This window comes from Camellia sinensis, chromosome 1, assembly GCF_055761805.1.
Source record: "Camellia sinensis isolate YWXY chromosome 1, ASM5576180v1, whole genome shotgun sequence".
Classification (NCBI taxonomy): Eukaryota; Viridiplantae; Streptophyta; class Magnoliopsida; order Ericales; family Theaceae; genus Camellia; species Camellia sinensis.
In genome coordinates, this window is record NC_138961.1 from 21,382,606 (window position 1) to 21,405,836 (window position 23,231).

The 23,231-nt window shown below is 37.4% G+C and overlaps 1 protein-coding gene across 1 annotated transcript; it reads right to left on the reverse strand.

The window, feature by feature from the left end:
* Nucleotides 1-553: 553 nt before the first annotated feature.
* LOC114287023 (uncharacterized) lies at nt 554-1,843 on the reverse strand. The gene has a single exon (XM_028230288.2). The coding sequence runs from the start codon at nt 1,751-1,753 to the stop codon at nt 686-688; it is 1,068 nt and encodes a 355-aa protein (XP_028086089.2). The 5' UTR covers nt 1,754-1,843; the 3' UTR covers nt 554-685.
* Nucleotides 1,844-23,231: the final 21,388 nt, after the last annotated feature.

The following is a 23,231-nucleotide window of genomic DNA, read 5'->3' on the forward strand; positions in this document are numbered from 1 at the left end:
TCTTTTTTTTTTTGGTTATAATTTTTGTTTTTGGCATTTTAAGACACCTTCCACGCATTTACAGAGAGAGAAAGACTCACAATATTGAGGCAAAACATAAAAGCAATAACCTGAACACGGGCAAATGCAAGATATGCAGCTTCAGCCTACAAACTCAACCTACTGTATCAGCAAACCACAGTGACAACAAAGCTGACATGCATTTCATAAAATTTTAATAGAATATCTTTTGCAACACCATGTAAAATTTTCTTCTCAATGGTTGGTTGAGATATAAAACATACAACACAAACATACTATCTCATACAGCACAAACATAGTATATCCCCAAAAAATTGGGGGTGAAGAAAACACTTAAATGAGATGCCTTTACAGTTTCCTTACATGGGTTTCCATAAATTTCAACTTATAATCATTTTTTTTTTTTTGGGGGGGGGGGGGGGGGGGGGGACCAATAGCTTCAACAAGAGCAAAAACTAACATGGGGAAATACTTCAAAGACATGAGTGGCCATCTCATTTCAGTAAAACATTAGCAAACTATCAAATAGAAGTTACCCTCCAAACAACATCAATTCATTAAGACTAATGTCGAAATAAAGTTCTTAACACCTATTGATGTATCAAACAAAAATGATCAATTTAAACGAAACATAAAAGCATAAACTTCAGAATGTAAAGGAACCTTAATCATTATTATTGATATAACCCTCTTTCCGCCCTTCGAAACCCGGCCTCATAAGCTTCTTCTCTCTTTTTGCAATCTTCCTCATCTTCTTCTGATGAATCCTCTCAGATATATTATCAGTCCTCTTCTTCTGCTTCTCCTCCTTCAACTTATCCCTAGTCTCGAACCTCTCCTTCCACTTCCCCACATTCTTCTCATGCCTCCTTTTTTCCTTATGCATACTCTGCTTCAACAATTTCGGATCATCGTGCACCTTAACCCCGGCTGCCCGGCTCACCGCAGCCTTCCACGAATGCTTCTTCGCCACCAATTCGCCTTTTTCCGGGTCCTTTTTCGCCTCCTCCAATCTCTTTGCCCTCTCAAGCTCCTTCGCCTTCGATAACTTCCTCTTCTTCGTCTTCCTCTCGCCCTCCTCTCCTCCCAGCTTCACTTTCCCAAATTCAATCCCCTTCGTCGCCTCAGTCACATCCTTCTCAATCTCATCCTCAGATTTCCCAATTTTACCAACATTGCCATCATTCTCACTCTTCTCTCCCACTTCACTACCCCTCTTTCTCTTCTTCTGTTGGTTCTCTCTCTTCTCAAACTTCGATCTTTCGCCATTGCCGCGGTTCGATCGGAGATCTTCGATGCGGCGGTGGAGGCGTTGCCGGAGCTCCTCATAGGTGACTGACCGATCACCATCGCCGCCGTCCTGTTCATCTTCGTCTTTATCGGCTTCCGATTTGTTCGGTTCTTTTCCGATTTCGATGCTTTTTTTGAGCAGTTCTAGGGTTGAGCTTTGGGACTTCTCGGGGTCGAGTCGGTCGCGGCGAGCTTTCTTGATGTTCTCTCTGGTCTGTTGCTTGGCGGCCTCTCTGGCCGATTTCTTCAAACCCTGGAACCATGGCTTCGCATCGTCGCTGGGGAGGTAGAACTTGGCGGGAATGAGCTCGATGAGCTTGTCGAAGAAGAGAGAGTGCTCGCGAATCAGAGCCTTCAGATCCGCGGCGGCGGAGGTGGTTGCGGCGGCGGCGGCGGCGGCGGTAGGCGGAGGTTCTGCGGACTTTTGCTTCTTCTTCTTCATCTGATGTGTGAGAGAGAGAGAGCAGCGGTGGTTGGGAGCTAGGGTTTTTGGTTTGATTGCTTTGCTATTTTGCTTCCTGATACAACTTTCGTAAATTACAAATACACCCTTGACATTTATTTAAAATATTGATTTTTTTTGTGATTTGAAAAAGGGCAAATTACATATACACCCCTCGAGGTTTGGCTAAATTACAGATACCCCCTGAGGTTTCGGAAATTACATCCCGCCCCCTGAGGTTTGTATTTTCATAACAATTTGCCCCCTGAGGTTTATATTTCATAACAAATTACCCCCTAATTTCTTATGCAAATATAGCATTCAGGGGGGAATTCGTAATTTCTCAAACCTCAGGGGGGCATCTGTAATTTAGCCAAACCTCGAGGGGTGTATATGTAATTTGCCCTTTGAAAAATTACAAATATAATTTTGTTAAAAGAATTTATTTAACAGAATTAACTAAAAAATGAAATTCATAGTTGCTCTCCTATATAATAAAATTACCTAAATTATTAATTGAAATATATTTATAATATCATTAAAAAGTGTTAATTAATTCTATGATTTATTAATAAAAATAGAAATTTGTTATGAAATTAGAAATCTCAAGAGGTAGAATGTAATTTCTAAAATTACATGGGATAATTCGTATTTGGGTGATTCTATTTACACACCACACATTTGCTCAGTACCCACCATTTCTCAATTTTTTTTTATTATAATTTTATTCATAAGGTCATTTCTAACGGTTCATCAAACCTTGCATCAGATTTGAAATTTAGTGAAAAAATCACTTTTTGGAGCTTCAATAGTTTCAGCAAATTGGTATCAAAATGAGAATGGAACAAAAAATTCATCAAAGTGAAAACAGGCTCCAAGTTTCACCATTTTACTGTGCGTGACCGTTGGGGGAGACCAACCGGTCAACCAGCCGGTTGATCGGCCGGTTGACTGGTTCCCTTTCAAATAGGTAGGTTCAAACAGGTCGAAAGGTTCAAACAGGTTTAAAAAAAAAATTAGTCTTACTGGTCGACCCTTCCCTCAATTCTGTATATATTTTGTTCGACAGGTTTGATGCTCACCGTTGGAATAAGCTGTATCAAATTGAGAAAACAACCTATTTTTTACTCATATTTGGTGAAAAAAGAAATGAACTGTTGGAGATGCTCTAAGTTAAATTACATTTTAGACAAAAATTTCAAACCCTAGTTCTCATTACACAGATTTTCTTTCACTTCAAACCCGAGCCAGTACCAGCACCAACGCCCGCAACACCATCTATCAGTCTCATCGCCTTCTCCAACCACTTTTTTTCTCCAACTCCCTTCTCTCGCTGCCATTTTTATTCTCTTTTGCAGCACCGCAATCCGCCACAAAACGATTGAGAGAAAGATATCGTACAGCAGTGTCGCTGCATCCTGACGACCTCCTTCATTTCCATCACACGAGCACCGCTGCAGTCCAACGACTTACCTATCCATTTCTTGTCTTCATTCGCTCTGTGTGTGTGTGTGTGTGTGTGTGTGTGTGTGTGTGTGTGTGTGTGTTTTGCAGCCGGTCTCGAAACCCTCACCCTAGATCTAGGGTTTTCAAAGAACGATTCGTGATCTGGCGGCGACGGTGGAAGATGATGGCAGCAGCGGTGGGTTGCGAAAATAATAAGAAAAAAATAAAAAATGAAGAGAATGAGGAGCAACAGTGGGTCTAAATTTAGATTGGAGGAGTGTTGCGATGAGAATGTGAGAAAGAAAGCAGCGGCTAGCGCTGACAGTGGTTAGGGTTAGGTTAGGGTTTGGAATAAAGAGTTGAAGAAGATAGGGATAATTTAGGATTTTTTGAAAATTGATGGTGTAAAGTGAGAAAAAAATTAAAGAATTGAAAATATGTGTGGTGTGTATTGAGAAAATAGTGTGTGTTGTAAGAGTGAGCAGCGGATATTCTGATTTGTCTAAACCAATAGAATCAAACCGATCCGTCGCATTTTGGATAGATGTATAATAACGACAGATGGTTGCGGATTTATTTTTTTCAATCTGCCTAATTTTGGACGAATGGCGGATTTGAGATTTCTTTGGCCGTAACTGAACTGCCAAATCGTGAGCATGCCTAGTAATTTGTAAAATTTTGTATTTTTAATTTGTTTAGATATTCTATTTATATTTTCAATTAAAAAAAATAGATATACTGTTGTGTTTTCAATATGGGAATCCTTTTATCAAATGGCAAGTATTGATATTTGGTATTTTTATGTGAAAAATATAAGGCTTAATTTTGTCATTTTTTAAAAAAAATAAATTATATAGTTTTTAAATTCAATACGTATTTATAATTGGTATTTGACAATTTACTTGATAATCTTTTGATTATCAAATGGCAAGTATTGATATTTGGTATTTTTATGTGAAAAGTATAATTTGTCAATTTTTTTAAAAATAAATTAAATAGTTTTTAAATTCAATACGTATTTATAATTGGTATTTGACAATTTACTTGATAATCTTTTGATTATATTGAATTAGATTGTTATAAAAAATATAAAAAAATGTTGACAAGTTGTATTTTGTTCAAAATTTGTAAAAATTTAAACTGCTAAACTGATTCGCATCCATCTGTCAATTCACAAATTCGCTCAATCTGCATCCGTCAATCCAGCGGACGGATGTGGATTGATATTTTCCAATCCGCCAATCGGACAGACAGATGGCGGATTGGAGGTTTTTCGGCTGCAACCGAACCGCAAACACCTCTAGTGTATTGAAAATTTTTGTGGGGTGTAAATAAAATTACCTTTCATATTTTAATCAAATCTCATAGATGTATTTATAATTTATCCTAAAACTTTAGAAGAATGAGTTACCAACTCGGTGACCTATCCAACCCATTTAACTCGACTTGTTTTTTTTTAAATAGCCTAGGCTCTGTAATATTTAGCCCACTCATTTGGGTTGGGTTGGATTTTTATTAAATGTACCAAACTTAAAAGAATTAAGTAATATTAGAAATTTCAAAAATTCTACTACAAGTTTTATCAAAGGTCTCACATGGGTATGAGACCCACATAATGTGGGTTTCACACCCATGTGAGACATTTAGTAAAATATTTGAGCTCCCTAGCATTTTTGTAAAAAGAAAATGTTTTAGACCTCTAAAACAGCTCAAATGAGCTGGACCCTATTATGATGTGATGTGTGTGTTAGTTTTTTTATCTTTTTTTTTTTCCCACTTCCACCTCAGTAGAGCTCATTTTAGAGCTTTCTATCATTGCTCAACTTAAGAATAGTAATTGAAGTTCAGTCTAGTTCTATTTGATTTGACTATAGTATGTAAAAAGAGAAATGCTAGAGACCCCAAAAGTTTTATCAAAATTTTTACAAAATATCTCACATGGGTGTGAGACCCATAGCGTGGGTAGAACTTTTTGAATCTCTAACACTTTTGATGTAAAAATCATGGGGTAATAATTAAGGGTGTAGATCCTAATAGGTCGACTTGTTATCTAATAGGTCCTATGATAATTAATAATATTTTTTATCAAACACTATTAAAAACCATCAGTAATTGTTAACTTTTAGTGACAGTTTGAAAATTTTGTTACAAAAAATGTCAATAATTATAAGTTTTAGCAACAATTTAAAAAAATCGACACAAAAAAGGTAACTAATTTTAAACTTTCAACGATAGTTTAAAAAATTTGTCACAGGAAAATATAACTAATTTTGTAAGTTTTAGCGATAATTTATAAAAATCGTAACAAAAAAATCACTAATTGTCAATTTTTAGCAACATATGTAAAAAATCGTTATAAAAAATTATTTTTACCAATCATTTTACTAAAACTTATTTTCAATAAGACCTGATGAGAATTATCTAATTATTAGGACCTACTGATAATTTGCCTAATAATTTCAAACCTGTTAACCATTAAGTCTCACAAGTGTTTGTATAGATCTATCAGGTAGTGACAGTTTCCTAGTAATGATTTCTTAAATCTATCACTAAAAAATGATAATTAATAACGTTTTTCTATGGTAAATTTTTCAATTGTCACTAAAAACTAAAATTAATGACATTTTTTTTTATGAAAAAGCCACTAAAAAAAATAAAATATAAGATTTTATAACAATAATTAAAAGTGAATAAGACTTTTTGATGTACCAAAACGTTAGAAGAATCTAGTGATATATCCATTTTCTTAATAAGACTTTTCAGTCAGTTCCCCATAAATCATCTGGAGAGAAGTCTCTCTTGGAGAGGTATTGTTCGAGCCTATTTTGATAATTCGAATTGTTAATTTTTAGAACTCTTTGTGTGTTTTATTCACACAAAAAAGTAAATCAATCCGATAATTGTAATATTTTTATTTTTTTTTCTAAAAAAATGAACAATAATTATTATTCTTTTTAAAATAAATCATTCATTTTAATTTGTTTCTCTTTCAATTTGTATACTTTTCAAGCTTAGTTTGAGACCATGAATTCTAATCAAACTCCACGTTTTGTAAATTAAAATATAAAAAGGCTTTAATTTTATATTAATTAATTACATAAAAAACCTATGAAGGAAAAAAATTATAAATTCATTTTTTTATGATTTCAACTTAAAAAATAAAAAATATAACTCACTGTCAACACTATTTATTATGATGTTTCTTAACATATATTTCATTTATATTTACTTTTCTTTTTAAAAAAAATATATACAATATCTTAAATCCGAACATTGGAGTTCACAAGATGACAGCTAACATTATTTCACATTCTTATATGTTAAATAAAAATTTAAGATTAAAATAATAAATCCTATTATATCATTGGATTTGCACCCAAATATTCTCACATTAGGCACACTTAGGCCTCGTTTGGGAACCCTCATTTTTAGTCAAAAAGTCAAAAAGTTACTAAATTAGCCAAAAAGCCAACAATTCATACTAAAAAGTCAAATATTCTCTTTTCTCTCTACTTTTTACACATCTTTTCGTAAAAAATCAAAAAGTCATCTCAAACATACTAATTTTTTTTAGTTCATATTTTAGTCAAATAGCCAAAAAATTACTAAATTATCATGTTCCCAAACGAGACCTTAAGCCCGTTAGATTTTAGTGGTGCTATCAATTCAAATTTCTTCTCCATAAATTTGTCCAAAAATATAAATAAAGGGTCAAAATACATATTATATACAAACTCACAACACACAAGCTGGCTCTGAGTCATATTTGAGGAAAATTCTTATTCAAATTGTTTGGATTCACATGTTTCACTGACTGGATCTTTTAAATCCATTGACAAATGTAGATAAAGGTAAAACTATGTCCATAAATTAATTTTTAAAATTTAATTGTTGCCAAGAAACAATTTAATTTTAGTGCAATGTTCTTCATGATTGTCCTAATCCTAATTTATTTATTTGGGTTTTTGTTTGTTGCAATTCAGCCGCATAGGAACAAGAAGTATAGATATTTTATACATAGTTGTAATTACGGTTTTGATTCTTAAAGTATAAATATTGTGTTATTTTAGTCTTAATATTTAAATTGTGTCAATTCAGACTCTATTATATAAAAGTATTTTAATTTGGTTCCTAATGTTTAAATTGTACCAATTTGATCTCCAATATGTAAACCATATTGACATAACATAATTAAATATTGAGGACCAAATTAAAATATTAGGCAAATTACAGCGGTGGTCCCTGTAATTTACCTTTTTTTCATTTTAGTCCACGTTTTAATTTACTCAATTTTGCCTCTTAATTTTACGGATTGTGTCATATTAGTTCAATAAATAACGGCGGTTAAGTTTGATGGACAGATAATGATATGATGTTTCAATTTGATCTCTGTAATTTACAGGATGCGTCAATTTGGTCTCTGTTGTTTTGACTTTTCTATAAACTACATGGACTAAATTAACACATCCTATAAACTACAGGGACCAAATAGAAACATCATTTGATTTTTCGTTCATCAAACTTAACCGCCGTTATTTATTGGACTAATATAACATAATCCATAAAATTAAGTGGCAAAATTGATCAAATTGAAACAATGGGGACTAAAATGAAAAAACGGATAAACTACAGAGACCATTTACATAATTTACCCTAAAATATTTTAATGCATTGGAACTAAACCCTCATATATATGATTTAAGTTTGATATTTAAATAATTACAACGTTTTATTCCACCACACGCACATGCTAAAATATGACTTTATTTATTTCTTATATAGCTATATAATAAAGCAGAACGGATTTTGAAAATATGTAAAATGTATTAGAGATACAATTTGAATCAACGGCCTATATCAATCCTAAGTATATATCAATGGTTGAAATACATTTATTTCCCGCCCAGACAATAAGCTACCCACTTACCCACATCTCCCCTCTATTCTGTTATATCTTTATCTCTCTTCCTCTCTGCTCTCACTCACGTTTCCTCCTCATTCCCTCTTTATCTCTCTCTCTCTCCCTTCCTGTTCTTCTTTTTCCCTATCCTCCCTCTTCCCTCACTCCTGAAATTGCTCTCCAGTCTCGGCTTGCAAGGTAAGATGCTTGATCCCCTTCTCTTTATGTTCCCTTTCTCTCTCTTTGTATTTCTGCCTCCCCCCTTTCTCTCTATCAGGCTGTTCGGTGTTCTCCTCCTCTCGCTGCTCAGTCTTTTTGAGCTTTCTAAAACTCTCTCTAACGATTGTCAACAGGTTATTTTAGGGTTGTTTGCCTATGCCATTTTTTCTCTTTTTTTTTTAAAAAAAAAAATTGTATTCAAAGTTTCATTTTCTATCGGGATGTATTGATTCTTTGTTAGTTTCAGATTCTAAGAATTTTCTGTCGGGCTATATTCTAAGAATTTTTTCGAAATTTAATTTTGGTTCATTATGGTGATTTGCTTGGGAAAATCCTTGAGGCCAGAAAACCTGTGTCTCTACATAATTGTTCAACACCAAACCTTAGGCAATTGAATTTGGGGTTTTCTCCCTTTCTCCTTTCGACTAATTTAGTAAGTCAAGTTCGCTTATTTTCTTAGTTGAATGTTTCTAAATTTTTTGTATTTATTTGATTTTTCTTTCTCTCACTTTCTCCCTTTTCAGTAATTCAAACGGGCTGTATTTCTACCTCGATGTTCAAACTTTTTTGAGCAACCCTCCTCTCGCTGCTCAATCTTTTTTAGCTTTCCAGAATTCTCTCTATTGGATTTTACGTTCTTTATGTAAATTTATATTCAAAGTTTGAACTGATAATTGTTATACAGAATCTGTTGGTTTCAAATTCTAAGAATTTTGAATTTTTGTGTGTGTATATAATTTACAGTTTCGTGGTTATGATTCTATGCCAAAATTGCTTTTTGTGTTTGTTTTTAAGTACCATGTTTTCATGAAGATTTGTGGGTATTTATAGATGTTATAAATATGATTAGATTTCCCAAGTTTACTGCTAATCGTTATATAGAATCTGTTGGTTTCAGATTCTAAGAATTTTTTAAACTGAAATGAAGTACTTGGGTTTTTTAACTACTTTCATGTTGTTGCTCTATCAAATATTCTCACTCATTATGAAAGATGTGAATATCACAAAGAGCTTAACATTCTCTATGGGAGCTTGCATTTTAAGATTAGTATCCAGAGTTTGGTAATGAGCTGCGATGTTGCCTTTGAGTCAAACTTGGTTCTAGATCATGACACAATGCAATTATGCAATTGTCTAAATTTTGTGGTTACCAGATGTTATAGGATGAATTTTGTTGTCAAGCTACATACCATCTACAGATTTGATTCACTGGTTCTAATTTCTCTTAAAGATTTGATTTTTTGTAATGGAAAAGTATTTGACTGCTAATGAAACTTAGAATCTGTTGGTTCAGATTCTGAATCTGTTGGGCTCAAATTCTAAATAATCATATATACCCATGGATTTCAGATTTGTGGGTATTTATAGATGTTATAAATATGGTTAGATTTCTCAAGTTTGCTACTTTGGATGATTTCAAGAGCAAGGTTATCTTTTCTTTGTTTGGTTTTTGTTCTGTTATTATAACCCTGCAAGTAAACAAGGGCAAGCAAGCATAGGATTAGTATCCAGAGTTTAAAGTGCATTTTCTTTGGCTGAATGGATGAGATAAAGGTTGAAATGGAGTACTTGGGTTTTTAAACTACTTTCATGTTGTTGCTCTGTAAAATATTCTCACTTTTTCCATGGGAGCTTGCATTTTAAGATTAGTATCCAGAGTTTGGTAATGAGATGCGGTGTTGCCTTTGAGTCAAACTTAGTTCTAGATCATGACACAATGCAATTATGCAATTGTCTAAATTTTGTGGTTACCAGATGTCATAAGATGAATTTTGTTGTGAAGCTACATACCATCTAGAGATTTCATTCACTGGTTCTAATTTCTCTTACATATTTGATTTTTTTGTAATGGAAAAGTATTTGATTGCTAATGAAACTTAGAATCTGTTTTTTCAAATTCTGAATCTGTTGGGCTCAGATTCTAAGAAGGTCAAGATTCAAAACATCCCCTAAATCTAAAAATATATTTTCAGCTCCCAAAACTCTCATCTATCTCCTTCTGATTGATGCCATTTTCTTGCTATCTATTTGCAATCCATTATGTTTTGTGTTCCATTGAGAAACCTGCGTGTTTTTCTTTGATATTTTAAGTTTGTATCTCTCCGTCTAGGTTCAGATTCTGATTCTGTTGGGTTAAGATTCTAATAATTTTTTAACCATTGGTTTGTTTTTTTAAATATTTCTATGCTTTTTTTTTAATTTTTTATTTTAAATTTTGTATTCAAAGTTAAATTTTTTGTAATGGAAAAGTATTTGATTGCTAATGAAACTTAGAATCTGAAAAAAAAAAAAAAAAATTATTCTTCGACCATAATGCATGTTTGTTCAAGGACTGTTCTATATGAACTGCAAGGCCCCTTAGCGCAGTAACGTGAGTTGCAATGATTTCAAAATTTTAAAACCTCTTCAATGTGCAGAAGATAAGAAGCTAAAAACTCTTGCAAAGAGGAATCTGTGGCGCCGATGTGTGAATTGTAGCCATATGGTTGAACTTGCAGTAGGGTTGCAACCATATTTATTGTAGGTACTGCATTACTTCATTTTGAATTGCCTTAATGCTTTTCATATTTTTATAGTGGTGTTTAAATCGTGTTGTTCACTCCATAATCGCAAGTTGCCACTTGGCTAGGATACCAGTTGACTTACCTTATGGAAGTCGAATTTTGAAATGGAACAAAAATTTTAACCGTTGAAACAAGTTGATTGCTTTTATATGCATTATAAATGAGTTTGTATCTCTCCATTTTAAACTCCTAATCGTTGGGTGTTTGTTCCATTGGATTGTTTTTTTAAACCATATTTTGTATTCAAAGTTAGATTTTTTGTAATGGAAAAGTATTTGATTGCTAATGAAACTTAGAATCTGTTGGTTCAGATTCTGAATCTGTTGGGTACCGATTCTAAGAAGGCCACGATTCAAAACATCCCCTAAATTCAAAAATATGTTTTTCAGCTCCCAAAACTCTCATCTATCTCTTTCTGATTGATGCCCTTTTCTTGCTATGTATTTGCAACACATTATAATTTGTGTTCCATTGACAAACCTATGTGTTTTTATTCGATATTTTATGAGTTTATATCTCTCCATCTAGTGTTTTTGTATTATGTTTTTGTGTTCCATTCAGAAACTTGCGTGTTTTTCACTAGTTTACCCCCCCCAAAAAAAAAACCCTTAATCTACTGTTAACTTCCGAGTACTTTCTACTCTCCCAGCAAAACAATTTCAATTGCACATGTTATGTTATGTTATGTGTAGATATTCTAGACAAAGGATCAAAACTTATGTGTTGAATTTAAAAACAGTATTAGAGTGGTTAATATTAATAGGGGCATTTAAAAAGAAAAAAATTTGAATAAAAAAGGAGAAATACAATACAGTGCAAGTTTGAGAAAAAAAAATTACAAAGCTGCCACTGAATTGTAATTTCCCCAATAACAAATATACATACAATCGCATGCCCAGTCAGCATGCATACACATGGCAGTGTGCACACACTGGCAAAGGAAATGGAAAAAAAAAGGTAAATCAAGATATACCTGTTTCTTGCGTAATTCTTAGTTTTCCTCTTTCAGTTTTGCAATTTCTGCTTCCAACTCCATCATATAGGCCTGGCAAAAATCCAAACAAACAAACACACCTTAAAATCTTTAAAGGTTGTGAGAGGCGGCCATCATCATAACATTTTTGAATGATTTTTATAGGCAATCATTTTTGTTTTATTTGTATTTCTTTTAAATAATGTATTGTTAATGTTAGACAAAAGAAAACACCTAAATTGATATGGAATATGATAGTGAAAAAAATGTCAGTTTATCTCTATACTATACAGTCAAATAATGTATTGTTTCTCTTGCTATTAGGCTCCATTTTCAAGTTATCCCCATACAATTAGGTTCCATTATAATCCCCTAGTCTCTTAGAAGTTGGATTTGTTGATTGGGATTTTATTTTATTTATTTATTTTTATTTTTGTTAGCCATTTCAGTTTCAACCTTCTGAACCAATTGTCCTTTATCATCTAAGGAGGCATCTTATATGTCATGCATATGTGTATTTTAATGTATGAAATGTGTGGTTTGATGTACAAATTCTGTGATTACATGTCAAAATGATATATAAATTTGGTATAAAAATGGTAATCACACAACAATACTCTGCAAAAAGTAGGCATCTTGCATTTGAAAATGAAAACAATTTTGTTCAATGATAGAATAATTACTAGAGTCATATTTACCGCCCTTGAAATAAATTCTTAAGTTTTAAACAATTGAAATTGCATGACATTATTGAGCATGATGGTTTTCAAAAGATGAAAATGTGATTTATCTTCAAAAAAGGGCATAGCATGACATGTGCATTTCATCTCTTGAGACTTGTATAAAATATATATACTTTGTTAAGGATTTTCTACTGGGTTTTATGCTCACCCTACGGGATTTTTGTGCAGGAAAAGATGCGGTGATGCAGCCTAACTAAAGGCGAGGAAATGTGTGTTAAGAGTACGAGACTCTCATTTTGCTGTGACTCTGTTTGTAAGCCAAGGGCTGTATGTATGTGGGTTTGAATAACCGTTTTGTGTAACCAGGCTCAAGTCTTGGAAACTTGTAAACCCTTGGAGGTATTAATTTGTTTATTTACTTGTTGTTGGATTAATGTATTGTTGCATGAAGAACTATTGTATCATGTAATGTAAGTTTGGAGATTTATATTTCCAATCCCTCTCTCTATCGTAGTATTGTTGGTGCACTTCAGTATTTGACAATTACTCGTCCAGATATCTCCTTTGCTGTTAATCATGCTTGCCAAACTATGCATGCTCCTACTGAGGCTGATTTTGCATCTGTCAAACACTTGTTGTGGTATCTTAAAGTGATGAAAGTATAGCTTACAAAGCTTACAATCAGACTCAGCAGCAGCAACAGTCCAAACAGGTTCAAGTTCTGCAGCAGTTCAAACAGTCTTCATCAGCCACATCCAAGTGTGAGAAGCTACAAGCCGAGTCCAGTGATAACATTCCATATCCATTATAATATCTGTTAGATGTTGTTGTAACAGAATTAGTTCTACAGTTAGTTAGTTAGAGTTGCAGTTAGTTAGTTAGAGTTAGAGTTAGTATGATTAGTTAGAGTTAACTCATCATGGTTAGTCTTGGATAATTGTTGTATAAATACTCTGTATTCATCTGTAAAAGAGTGTTGAAAATAAGATCTCAAATCTTCTTTATGGTATCAGAGCCAATATTGCTCTAACGAGTTTGAAGGTCCATCAATGGCGACCTTACCTTCTTCTCAGCTTCCCTCAAATCTTTCACTTCTTATCTCCAATCTAAATTCATTTGTTACTGTCAAGCTTGATTCTTCCAATTTCATTATCTGGAAAAACCAATTTCACAACATTCTCAGAGCTACTGGTTTGCTCTGTTATGTTGATGGCTCTACTGCACCTCCTCCTCAATACATCAGAGAGGTACCGAATGATGCATACACTCAATGGATGCTTGTTGATTCACATCTTCTGAGCTGTATTACAGCTACGTTATCCTCAACAGTGTTCACCACAGTGTTTCATTGCAAGACTAGTTATGAAGTCTGGAGTACACTTGAGAAACGTTTTACTTCTCTCTCAAGGTCTCATATTCATCAGCTCAAGAACATGCTTCATAATGTTGTCAAAACATCCTGTTCAATGGAAGAATATCTCTCTCAGATTAAAGCTTTGTCTGATCAATTGGCTATGGCTGGTTCACCAGTGGAAGATGAAGATCTGGTCCTTCTCACATTGAATGGCCTTCCTGCTGAATATAATGCTTTTAAAACCACAATTCGAGCAAGATCTGAAGCCATCTCCATGGAAAATCTGTCATCACTACTTTGTTCAGAGGCAATTCATGTAGAATCTGTTTCCAAACAGAATTCTACTAATCTGCATGTGGCTTATTCAACTCAAGGTTCTTCTCAGAAAAATTCTACTTCGTCTCGAAATTTGTTTGGACATTCTCAATTTAGCAGAGGCCATAAATCTGGTGGTCGATATTTCTCACGAGGAAGAAGAGGTCGAGGTTCCTATGGCTATCAACATTCCTCTGGTTCTAACAACAATGCTTCTGGTTATATTTTCAATGACAAATCTTCTGTGGTTTGTCAAATCTGCGGCAAACATAATCATGTTGCTCTCGATTGCTGGTACCGAATGGATACTTCCTATCAATCTACCAACACTAAGACTTCTCCTATTGCATCTGACTTTCAGAATACTTACCAGGATAAGGCTTACCTTGCTTCTGGTTCTTCTCCATCAGACAATTGGTTTTTAGACTCTGCAGCCACTAGTCATGTCACTCATAATCTGCAAAATTTACAATCCTATAAGCCATATCAAGGTTCAGATCAGATTATGGTTGGAGATGGTAATGCCTTGCCTATTCAGCATAAAGGTACTGGTATTTTACCAACTCCTTCTAAACAATTTGCTCTTACACAGCTTCTTCATGTTCCTAAAATTTCTGCAAATCTCATCTCAGTTCATCAATTTGTGTCTGATAATCATTGTTCTATTACTTTTGATTCTTCTGGTTTTGTGATTCAGGACAAGAGTAACAAAGCTATTCTTTATAGAGGTTCTAGCTCTCATGGCCTCTATCATCTTCCAGCTGTTCTTCCTAGGTTTTCTTCTCATCCAGTTTGCCTCAACACCACTACTGCTTCTTCCACTTGGCATGCTAGCTTAGGCCATCCTTCTTTACATAAAATGAAATTGATTTGTAATAAACTGAAACTACCTCAGACTGTTTCTAGTTCTTCATTTCCTTGTAAGCATTGTTGTATGGCCAAAAGCCATCGATTACCATTTAGTTTGTCTACAACTTCTGTTAATAAGCCATTGGCTCTTATTCATAGTGATGTATGGGGGCCATTTCATTCTGCTTCTTCCATTAAATGTTAAATATATTTTTATAACTGTATTTTAATTTTAATATTATTTACAAATACGAACATATGGTAGTATATATATATTTCTAAACTCGTCATCAATTAGATGAATCTAACTAGGCAGTGATAAATTAATAAACAATTAAACGTTTTATTTCACTGCACAAGTTAAAATATGACTTTATTTATTTCTTAGGTATATAAATTTTTTTCTTCACTCATAATCAATTGGATGAATTTAACTAGGCGTGATAAATTAATAAAAAAATGTGGGGAAAAAAATGAGGGGCACCTAAAAAAATATAAATTTAAGCCTTACTTTGCCTACCCAAAATCTTTTGTAAGAAAGATTAAAAAAAAAAATTTAAAAAATGTCGAGAAATTTATCTCGAATTATGATGTATAATCCAGATTCAATTCTTATATATTAATAAGACTCACACTTTGGTTGTAACGCCCCAAATTTCTAACCCAAATGATAATACAACAATCATGACTCTTGGAGGACAACTAGTGTTTGCTTCGCTACCCCCGGTTACGAGATGGAGGAGAGTCAGGCATAGATCACTGGTTTAGCAATCGCCAATTCAATAGTCACTATCTATGTCAACTGTGCTCAGTCGGGCCCAGTTTTCTACTTCCACCTCAAAAAGAGAGTATACACCGGTCTTGACAAATCAGCACCCTGTAGACAATATGGAGGATATGATGCACCAACTTCAACAAACCATCAAGGCCATGCAGCTAGACGCTGCTCGCCAAGCAGAAGTTATCGCTCGCCAAACAGAGATTGCAGCCCAGCAGGCTGAACTGATTGCTAAACTTCAACAGCAACAACAACCACAACAAGCAGTAGCTTCTGCCTCCCATCCACCTCCTGCAGATATTCCAGTACCCAGAGCTCTTGCTCCCACAGCTAATGTCCAGGAGAATGTGGACATTTCGGCAGAGCCAGTCTCACCCCAGACTTCCAAAGCACCGGTCTACCCAATGGAGACACCGTTTGAGCTTGAGGTCGACCCTACCGCGCTAAAAGTGAGTAAGCTTGAGAAGCTTTTCAAACGAGCTCAAAGTGTTAATTCGATCCCGAATATAGAGGATGGCTATACCGATGCAACGGTGACCTTGCCAGATAGGTTTAAAATGCCACATATAGACCGCTTTGACGGCTTGGGTGATCCCATGGTCTACTTGCGGCTATTTTCAAATATTCTACGGTCAATGGGCCTAACTAGACTGTAGAAGTTATCCCTTTTCGGCCGGACCCTGTCGGGTATTGCGGCCATTTAGTATGCTAAGTTGGAAGATTCCGTGAAGAGGAGCTGGGAAGAGCTGGTTGAGGCCTTTGTTGCCCAATATTCCTATAACACTCAAATTGAGGTCACAACTCTTGATCTCGAGGCAACTCGTCAAGAGCCGAAGAAGGGCTTCTACGATTTCGTCACTCGGTGGAGGGCCAAGGCCTCCATGATGACCACCCGGCCAGTGGAAAAGGACTAGATAAGAATGGTCGTTTGTAATCTGTAATCGAGGCTGCTTTAGAAGATGATAGTCTTACCCCTGCCTACATTTTCCGACCTTCATGATATAGGGGGCAGATAGAGGATGCGATGAAACAGGGTCTGATAGACCATGAAAAAAAGCAGTCTAAGAGGGCTTTTACATGCAGTTCAAATGTGGCTACGAGTAGCAATGCAGCAACAAGGACTTCTGATGCTGGTATGGTCACCACCACACCGAAAACAGCCACCTCCTTTATCGGTACATCCGAAACTACCCCATAACCTGTAAAGCACCAACCCCGAGGCCAGAGGGTTTTCACTCCACTCTACATGTCTTTCACTCTACTCTACATGTCTCTATCTGCGGCCTTGAGGGTCTTGATCAAAAAGGGGCATTTAAAACCCCTGGAGCCGTGGCCATTGCCTAATCCCCTCTCGCTTACACACAACCTGGCCAAGTACTGCGCCACCAGCAGCATGGTCATGATACCGACCTATGCTTTAGGCTCCGTCATGAGATTCAGGATCTCATTGACAACAAAGTGATAACGCCTCCCGAAAAGCCTAATGTCACTACAAATCCTCTCTCACCACATAACCAACCCCCACCACCCAGGCGAGTAAACTTTATCCAAACACTGGCTGTCCCATACGACCCTAGTATATACATCACCCCCTCCTACCTACCTAAGCTGGCGCTAGTCATCCTAGAAAGCACAGACCTGTGCATGATGAGTGCATCCATATCTCAACCCGAACCTATGGTGGTGGTTGTGGTAGAAGAAGGTATGCTTGGGGGCTCCATGAGCTTAATTGAAGAGGAATACAACTCGTGCCGTTACATTGTGCCAACTAGCCAGGCCAAACCAGGGTGGAATTGCTGATAGGGATGGAGGTTAATGTAGTCCGAGAGGACGGGCCAAGCCAGGGACTGGATGACTTAGCTGAGCTTGAGGAGGACATTAGTAATCTACAGTTCTTCGATGAACAGGATCTGGGAAATGTAGAGATTAGCTGGTTTGATATGAATGGATCAACGGATACTACAAGGTGGCTTAATGATGAACCAGATGTTGATAAGGGGGCTCAACCGAAGTAAGAACAGTTGGAAACAAGAATTGCTGCAACGGCCAGAACGGTCGACAACAAGGGAAAGTTGCTGGAGAGCACCAGTACTAAGAATTTTGCTCAAGAATTGGGTAATACTTGTACAGTCGATACAGTGCAGGAGGCTGGACTGAAGCGGTTCAAACATGAAAGAATTGAGAATGAGCAGAAGGTTAGAAAAGCCAAACGCCCTGCAAGGACTGACTGTGTTGTGGACACGGGAATACTTACAACAGAACCGGACAGTTGCTTGTCGGTTGCCGAAGGAATGTGGTGGGAAGATAAGGATTTGTATCTCGCCCACACGAATGAGGATTGGGGACAGAATTTTCCAGATGATACATGGTATGTCGAGGAAGTTGATCACATGACTCGGAGCAGGCGGTACTTCAAGCCCCCACACCTGGACTAACCAGAAACATCAGGGAATGATAAGGATATAGAGAAACAGAAAGATAAACTGCTAAAAGAAGAAGCTGTACTGAAGCAGCTGAAGAAGATTTAGGCGGATATATCCATTTGAGGATTGCTCATGGCTTCATGGGTGCATAGACAAGCAGTCCTATCAGCAATGGACAAGGCTAAGCTCTCTATCGACACAACCCCTGAGCAGTTAGTGGGGTTAGTCTTCCTGGGAGGGGGCTTCGCCGACTTTGACCTTTACAAATAAGGAATTGCCACTTGAGGGCTCTGAGCACAACAAGACACTATATATCTCTGTTGAATGTAAAGAGAAGTGGATACCAGTCGTCTTGGTTGATATTAGGTCTGCAATTAATGTGTGTCCGTCGCGTACGGCCTATGCTATCGGTTAAAGCCAGCAGACTACATACCAACAGCCCAGGTGATTCAAACTTATGACAACACAAGTCAGGAAGTGATGGGGACAGTTCGAATCAGAACACAAGTTGGCCCAGCACAACAGGACATCGAGTTCCATGTCTTGGATGTTCCGGCCACCTTTAATTTACTCCTTGGACGGTCGTCGCTGCACCAAGTGAAAGCTGTCTTTTCCACTCTGCATCAAATGCTGAAGTACCCCTATGGAAGGGGGTAGCTATTGTTTTTGGGAATTCTTCGATACATCCTTTGCCGGAAGTCACTACACCGGTACTGGAAATTATACACAGCGATGAGGATGTCTTTTTGTCTGGGTTCACCTTGGCCGAGGCCCGGGTAGTGCAAAATATTCTGGCTATTGATGAGGGGTTGTATGTCAGTGCTCAATTCGTCTACCTCATGAATAAGCTACAACATATACCCGGAATGGGATTGGGAATGAGTGGCCGGAAGAGCATTGCTATGTTGGCCGAAGTGCCACATAATCCTCATACCTTTGGTCTAGGTTACACGCCTACCAAAGAGGATTGGATAAGAAAGGAAAACGAAATGACAGGAAAAGCCAAGGCTAAGCAAATTGGGAAGCACTATGAGTTGGTGCATAGACCCATTCAAGGAACCCTGAACGGCTGCTTTGTCCGGGAGGGAGAAGATTTCCCATTCTGCGACTTTCCTGAGCCATGGCTGAGTTCTGAAAAGCGACTTTTGCCCGGTTTTGAGATCTTCTTCGACCTACAGTTGCAAAGAGATGAAGTTACAAAAGAGCAGACTGACCTACCAGCTGAGGCTGAACAGAATACAGAGAATGAGTTCAATGGCAGGAAATTTGAGCTGGGAGCAGCGTTGACTTGTCTCATCTCGGATCCTCAGATCAAATCGGAGAGCTTGGGGAATGATTTCACCATTTCCATGATTGGAGATCAATCGGTTGTGAACCCTTCTGGTGGTATTCTGGATGCATCTATCGTACCCTCCCTCATTCGGCAGTTCGAGGAGGGCTTTTGCCCAGCAGTTCTAAATCAGGTAGTGAATCGGAATCTGATTCTACAGAGTCTGTAGAGTCAGAATCAGATTCTAGTTCTTCTAAGTCGGAGTCCGATATTCCTAGGGTTGATAACCCGAATGCCGTTGCTTTGTCCAGGTCGTCTTTTTCCTTTTCTTTTGAGTCGGTTGTAACCGAGGAATTGGACGAACTGGAAGTTATGAATGAGAATGGTACCACTGCTGTTTTTGAGTACTTTTCTGTGCCACTTGTATGTTGCATTGATCATGACTTTCAAAATTTTGATAAAAACAACGAGGAAGGAATTCCTCTAGTTTTAAAACATTTAATTGATTGAGAGGAGAAGAGGTTTGTAAAACCCCTGGTTGATGAAATCACTCCAATTAATGTGGGTACCGAGAAGAATCCGCATCTGGTTCAGATCGGGTCCACGTTGTTTTCGGAGGAACGCGAGCACTTAATCACTTTATTAAAAGATTTCAAAGTTGTTTTTGCGTAGTCCTACAAAGACATGCCTAGAATCGATCATGAGATTGTACAACACTGGATCCCTCTTGACCCTGAGGTCTGACCCATCAAGCAGAAGTTTCGGAGAATACACCCAGATTGGGTTCTGAAAATCAAAGAAGAGGTCACCAAGCAGATAGATGCAGGGTTTTTGCTAGTATCTGAGTGTCCTACTTGGTTGGCCAACATTGTTCCAGTGCCAAAAAAAGATGGCAGAATTCGAGTGTGTGTGGATTTCAGAGATCTGAACAAAGCTAGTCAAAATGACGACTTTTCTCTACCGCACATTGACGAATTGGTGGACTTTACCGCAGGCCATGTGTTGCTCTCCTTTTTGGATGGGTTTTTCGGGTACAACCAGATTTTGATGGCACCCGAAGACAAAGAGAAGACTGCCTTCACCACACCGTGGGGAACCTACTGCTACAGGGTGATGCCGTTCGGTTTTAAGAACGCTGGGGCTGCTTATCAACGGGCTGTAACCACGATCTTGCATGATATGATCCACAAATAGGTTGAGGTGTACGTGGACAACATGATTGTAAAGTCCAAGGAAAGAGAGGGCCATTACACTGCCTTGAAGAAATTTTTTCGACAGATTAGAGAATATCGGTTGAGGCTGAATCCACAAAAATGCACTTTTGGTGTCACAGTAGGAAAGATGCTGGGGTTTTTGATTACGCAAAGGGGCATTGAGGTCGATCCTTCCAAAATCAAGGCCGTACTAGAAATGCCACCACCAAGGACTGAAAAGGAGGTACGAGGCTTTCTGGGTAAAGTGTAATTCATAAGACGGTTTATTACAAAATTAACCTTGATTTGTGAACCACTATTTGGTCTCCTGAAGAAAGGAAAGGAGTTTCAATAGGATGACCGATGCTAGGTAGCTTTTGAGCAAATAAATAGTACCTTCAGAACCCGCCTGTGTTGTCGTCGCCAGAGTTGGGGAAGCCATTGATTTTGTATCTGTCAGTAACCGACACGACAATGGGTTGCATGCTTGCGCAAAAATCTGAAGATAGAGTGGAGAAAGCCATCTATTACCTTAGCAAGAAGATGCTGGAATAAGAGACCCGTTACACTCCGCTGGAGAAGGCTTACTTGGCCTTGGTATGGGCCACTAGGAAGTTAAGGCACTACCTATTAGCTCACTTTGTAATTCTGGTTTCAAGATTAGATCCTATCAAATATCTCTTCGAGAAACCGGCGCTTACGGGTAGGCTAGCTCGTTGGCTGTTTCTTTTCTCCGAATTTGATTTGAAGTACATGACTCGCAAGTCTGTGAAAGGGAGAGTGGTAGCGGAGTTCCTAGCTGATCACCCAGTGAAGGGAGACGAAGCAGTAGAGTATCTGTTCCCGGATGAGGCTATTCTGCAAGTTGAAGAAGAGATTTGGACTATGTACTTTGACAGGGTGTCTAATCAGTACGGTTATGGGATAGGCGTGTTGCTGATAGCACCCGACAATTTCCATATACCTTTAGCCTTCAAACTCTGTTTCAAAGTATCTAATAACAAAGCAGAATATGAGGCGTGTTTCGCTAGCTTAGAAGTCGCCCTAGAACTAGGGGCAAAATGGTTAGACGTCATTGGGGACTCGAACTTAGTTATGTCTTAAGCAAAAGGAGATTAGAAGGTTAAGGAAGAAAGAATGAAAATCTATCACCAAACCCTAGATGTTCTGATCCCTAGGTTTGAGAAGCTAACCTTCATGTATCTGTTAAGAGAGAGCAACGGGTTCGTAGACGCTTCATCAACTCTATCTTTTATGATAGACATCTCTTTGGGAGTCCAGATGCGTCTGATCATTATTGAGCAAAGGTATGTGCCAGCCTACGAGTTGATTGCCGCGATAGATGAAGTGCAAGATCAGAACCCCTGGTATCAAGATATCTGGAACTTCTTGGTATAGGAGGTTTATCCACTACGGGAAAATGCCAAAGATAAAAGGGCAATACAGCTAATGGTTGCTCAGTTTATCATCTGCGGGGGTAAATTGTACAAACGAGGCCATCTAGGAATGCATAAACTGTGTGTTGATGTAGAAGAGGCGAAGCGCCTAATGAAGACCATCCATGGAAGAGAATGTGGTTCGTATATGAGCGGAGTGATGCTAGCTCGGAAGATTCTCAGGCAGGGTTACTATTGGTCAACCATGGAGGAGGATTGTATTGGTTTTGTTCGGCGATGCCATAAATGCCAAATTCATGCAAATCGCATGAGCATCCCGCCGTCGAAGCTGTGCAACATGACTTCGCCATGGCCATTTTCAGTCTGGGAAATTGATGTTATTGGGCTAGTTACTCCGAAGGGGTCAAACGGGCATGAGTATATCTTGGTGGCAATAGACTACTTTACAAAATGGGTTGAGACCCAATCCTATGCAGTGCTGAAAGCGTCGCACGTATCCAAGTTCATCAGGAATAATATCATCTGTCATTATAGGGTTTCGAATGAGATCATCTCAGACAATGGTTCCCACTTTAAGAAGGAAGTGATTGACTTGTTGGAAAAGTACAACGTGGCTTTTCATAAGTCGTCCATATATCGGCCGCAAACCAACGGAGCTGTTGAAGCCGCCAACAAGAACATCAAACATATTCTACAGAAGATGGTGGAAACCTACAGGGACTGGCCAGACAAGTTGCCATTTGCTCTCTGGGGCTATAGGACATCAATTCGGACATCTATTGGGGAAACTCTGTATTCTCTGGTTTATAGGATGGAAGTTATTCTACCGATTGAAATTGAGGTTCCGTCGCTGCGGGTTATGGCTGAGTGCCAGATAGCAGAAGTGGATTGGCAGCAGAGCAGATTTGAGGAACTTATGCTGTTTGACGAGAGGAGGCTGAAAGCACTGTACCATGTCCAAGGTTATCAACGCAGAATTGCCAGGGCTTTCAATAAGAAAGTTAAGTCCAGGAATCTAAAAGAAGGGGATTTGGTTCAGAAAGGGCGGCCTTGGCAAAAGTTAGAGTGCAAAAGGAGAGTGTTAATACTCAAGTGAACCGAAACCGAATTACGT